Here is a 3,890-nt window from a genome sequence, read left to right as displayed (position 1 = left end):
CCTCTGCCCCCTGCATGTATATCTGAGCCAATCAACTGAGAGAGAGAAATGAAGACCCAAGCGGGATCTCTCCCATGAGGGCTCTATAGACTGACTCATCAGGTGCCCATTTCTGATTGGCTCAGCAGTGGGACAGAGGGATGATGGGAAGAGAAAGTCCTTCTCTGGCCCTGGAGTCACAGATGACTTCTCGGCAGTGTCTACGTCTGAGCGCCCTGCAAGCCACAGCAGAGCAGTGAGTTGCTAGCCTCAGAGGAGGACGGCCTTTCCTTACTTCAGGTAAGCGAATGTGGAAGGGTAGCGTGTGCCTCTGGATGGCAAGGAAAGTTTCCCAGAAAATCCTTTCTTTCCCAAGAATGCATTTCAGGTTTTGATTGTGCCTCTCAAGGTAGTTTTACCTGAATCTCATCACATTTTCATCAGTGATTTAGCTGGAATCGTTTTAACCATCTTGCGCGAACAGATATTACTAAGGCGATTCAGCAGTTTGAAATTTTCATTGTTTGCCTGAAATTTAAGATGCATGTTGAGCACACACTTGGCCTTTGCGTTTTGGCTCCTCAGTAGGAGTGAGACGCGTGTTCCAAGCAGGCAGAGAGATAGCACTCTGGCCCCCACTGGGCCCTGTCTAGTGTTGCAATGCTAAGTTCCATGCCTCCCTTGCAGCCCTGCTGGTGCAGTGACCTTGGCCCTGAGTGCATTCCATGGAAGGGAAGGGAGACGGTCTAAGGTGTGCTCCTGCATTGTCTCAGATGGATCCCTTGATCCCTGGCAGCTTCAACAGGAGTCGTTTTGGAGGGGAGTCAGGATGAGTGCCCAGACCCCACCCAGACTCCTCGACCTGGCGGGAAGATGCTTGCTGAGGGCCGACGGCTTGGACTTTTCTGCTCTGGAGAGTCTGCCCACGGAGCTCTTCCTGCCGCTCTTCCTGGAAGCCTTTGGCGGATATCGGACCAAGACCCTCAAAGCCATGGTGCAAACCTGGCCCTTTGTCCGCCTGCCTCTGGGGGCCCTGATTGACCTGCCTCATGTGGGGCCCCTACAAGCCATGCTGGAAGCCCTTGATGTTCTGCTTGCCCAGAAGGTTCGATCCAGGTGAGTCTGTCATGGGAACCTGGGCAAATCCTGGGAGTTCCAAGCAAGAGAGCTGGGTGAGAGAATGTACATGGAAAGGGATGGATCGGAGGGTTCTGAAGATAGCAATGAAGAAGCCCTGGCTCCCGACGGGCCATACCTTCTGGTAGCGTAAGGGTGCCTCCAATGAAGGGGAGCCTTAAAGAATACTCCCCACCTCTAGCCAACCACGCTTAGAGTTACTGGCATGGAAAATCAGACAGGAAAAGAGGGCAAAGTGGGATGAAGGAAAGTGAGGCAGAGAGGCAAGAGGGCAAGGCAGCTGGTGACGTCAGGAAGATTAAGTTACAGCACAGGTGGGCAGTCTGTGGTCCAAATGGGAGGCCGTTGCTTTGGGGTTTGTTTTTCTGTTTCTTTTTGACTGTGTGGATTTTACTGCATCCTCGTCAATCTCCTTCTTCTCCCAGGAGGTGCAAACTGTGGGTGCTAGATTTACGAAGTACTGGCCAGAACTTCTGGAGCATGTGGTCTGGAGCCAGCAGTTATGGGTGCTCAAGCTCAGAAATGGCAGCAGTGGCTGAGCCCAGGTCAACGACAAAGCAGCCCTCGACTCCACTGAAGGTCTTCCTAGACCTGTGCCTGAAGAAAAGGACCCTGGACAACTTCCTCACCTACCTCCTGAGGTGGGTGGAGCAGAGAAAGTCTTCCATCCACCTGTGTTGTAAGAAGCTGGCGATCGTTTCCATGCCAATGGACAATATCGTGAAGGTGCTGAGCATGGTGCAGCTGGACTGTATCCAGGAGGTGCAAGTGAGTTGCACCTGGAATCTGCCCACCCTGGCCACATTTGCTCCTTTCCTGGGTGAGATGAGTCACTTGCAGAGACTCCGTCTCTCCCACGCCCACGTGTCTGCCTTCAAGAAGCAGGAGCACGATCACTTGGTGCACGTTACCTCCCAGTTCCGCAGGCTGGGCCACCTCCGGGATCTCCATCTGGAGTCTCCTTCCTTCCTTGAAGGCTGCCTGGACCAGATGCTCAGGTGAGTGTGGACCGCTGGCTAGGTAAGAGTAAAGACAACATTGGAACATCCAAAGCACCATCTCTCACGTTGCTCTCTCCTGAGGTGCGGTGGCCCACAACCAGGCAAATCAAGGGAGGGGCTTAAACGGACCGAGTGGCGCCTGTGAGGAGGCAGAGAGTAGGATGTGGGATGTGCGCATCCCAGAGTTGGGAATTTCCTCCTACCTTGGAGGCATCTATGTGAAAATGCTCAAAATAGGGAAGCGAGCAGGACACTGAATTGGGGAAGCGACATCAGATCAGAGCATCCCTGAAGACAAGCTCTGTGCGCCCAAGGTCGCTGCCCTTGGTGAACCTGTTGTCAATCCCCTGACTGTAAGAGACGGTTTGGGGCTCGAAAGTTGGCTCCTTATGCACATCTCCCTAGAGCCTCACCTGGCCAGAGATGTAGGATCTGGAGCTCCACCTCCGGCTGAAGGAAGCCTTACCCGAAACCATTGTTAGATCTCCTCTCCCCACACTACTATTCAGTGATGTCCACACTTGAAGGAGATGCTCTATGGCTCCCCTCACAGCATGTTCTTGGGATTCCGTGGTCTTCACTCATCCTCAGAAGGAGGTGGAGTGTGTTGTGCTCCTCTTCACAGATGAGGAGAGAGTGTCTTTGAGATCCTGTGAAGGGACTCGGTGCCACAGGGAGGCTGACAGCCCTCAGACGAGAATGAGGCGGGGCGAATCAGCGTGTTGACCCTCAGTGGATGGTCAGACTAATGTTCGTCTTTGTAGGGACCTTTTGTCTATCAGGTGTGTGCTGCCTGGCACCCAGTTCACAAGAGCTAATAGTTTGGTCTCTCCCCAGGTGCCTGAAGTCCCCCTTGGACAGCCTGTCAATAACCAAGTGCGGGCTTACAGAATCAGACTTGACCCACCTGTGCCAGAGCCCAGACATCAGTCAGCTAAAGAGCCTGGACCTGAGCGGTGTCACCATGACTGACTTTCGGCCTGAGCTCCTCCAAGTTCTGCTGGAGAAAGTCGCAGCCACCATGCAGGAACTGGACTTCGATGTGTGTGGGATCACGGACTCCCAGCTGGAGGCCTTCCTGCCTGCCCTGAGCCGCTGCTCCCAGCTCAGGTCCTTCAGCCTGTGTGGGAACGTCCTGTCCACGGCCGGCGTGGAGAAGCTGCTGCGACACACCGCTGTGCTGCCCTGCTTAAGGCAAGAGCGTTATCCTGCCCCTCAGGAGACTTACAGACCTCGGGGTGTTCTCCTGGAAGCGAGACTTGCCCAGCTTCGGGCTCAGCTGTTGGAGATTCTGAGGGACTTGGGACGTCCCAGGATCATCTGGATTAGCCTCAGCCCCTGTCCTCGCTGTGGGGAGGCTGGATGCCATCACATGGAGCCCGTTATATACAGCTGTCCTGCCCCTGCCTAAGGGGTTGCCTCGATCAGAAGCTTTCTGCTGTGCACCTTGAAACGGAAATCCAGAACTTGGGGACATCATGAAGGAAACAACGACCCAGGGTTTCAGCTATCTGTTCAAGGCGAATGGGAAAAGGAACCGTGTTAGGAGGGCGGCGGGTGGCGGTGGTGCTTGGGCAAGGTTGCAGGGAGGAATGATAGACTCTGGGAGGGGATGGGACTTTCATGCACATGTGCCTTTAGAATCTGATCGGAACCTGTGTGGGTCCACGTGGGAGACCCACGTGTCAGAGTTACCCCTGGGGAGAAAGTTGGAAAGAAACTCTCAAGAAAATAGCGTATGACATCCCTCTTATGTGGAGTCTAGTAGGAAGT

At 54.2% G+C, this 3,890-nt stretch overlaps 1 protein-coding gene across 1 annotated transcript; it reads left to right on the top strand.

Annotated features, from left to right (window-relative positions):
• Positions 1 to 808: 808 nt before the first annotated feature.
• LOC110142833 (PRAME family member 15-like) lies at positions 809 to 3,528 on the top strand. Its single transcript, XM_020902227.2, has 3 exons — positions 809 to 1,095; positions 1,542 to 2,114; positions 2,955 to 3,528. The coding sequence occupies exons 1-3, from the start codon at positions 809 to 811 to the stop codon at positions 3,526 to 3,528; spliced, it is 1,434 nt and encodes a 477-aa protein (XP_020757886.2).
• The last annotated feature ends 362 nt before the right edge of the window (positions 3,529 to 3,890 follow it).

Source organism: Odocoileus virginianus, chromosome 11, assembly GCF_023699985.2.
Source record: "Odocoileus virginianus isolate 20LAN1187 ecotype Illinois chromosome 11, Ovbor_1.2, whole genome shotgun sequence".
Taxonomy (NCBI): Eukaryota; Metazoa; Chordata; class Mammalia; order Artiodactyla; family Cervidae; genus Odocoileus; species Odocoileus virginianus.
The sequence above is the reverse complement of the archived record's forward strand: the minus strand, read 5'-3'. Positions and strand labels throughout refer to the sequence as shown.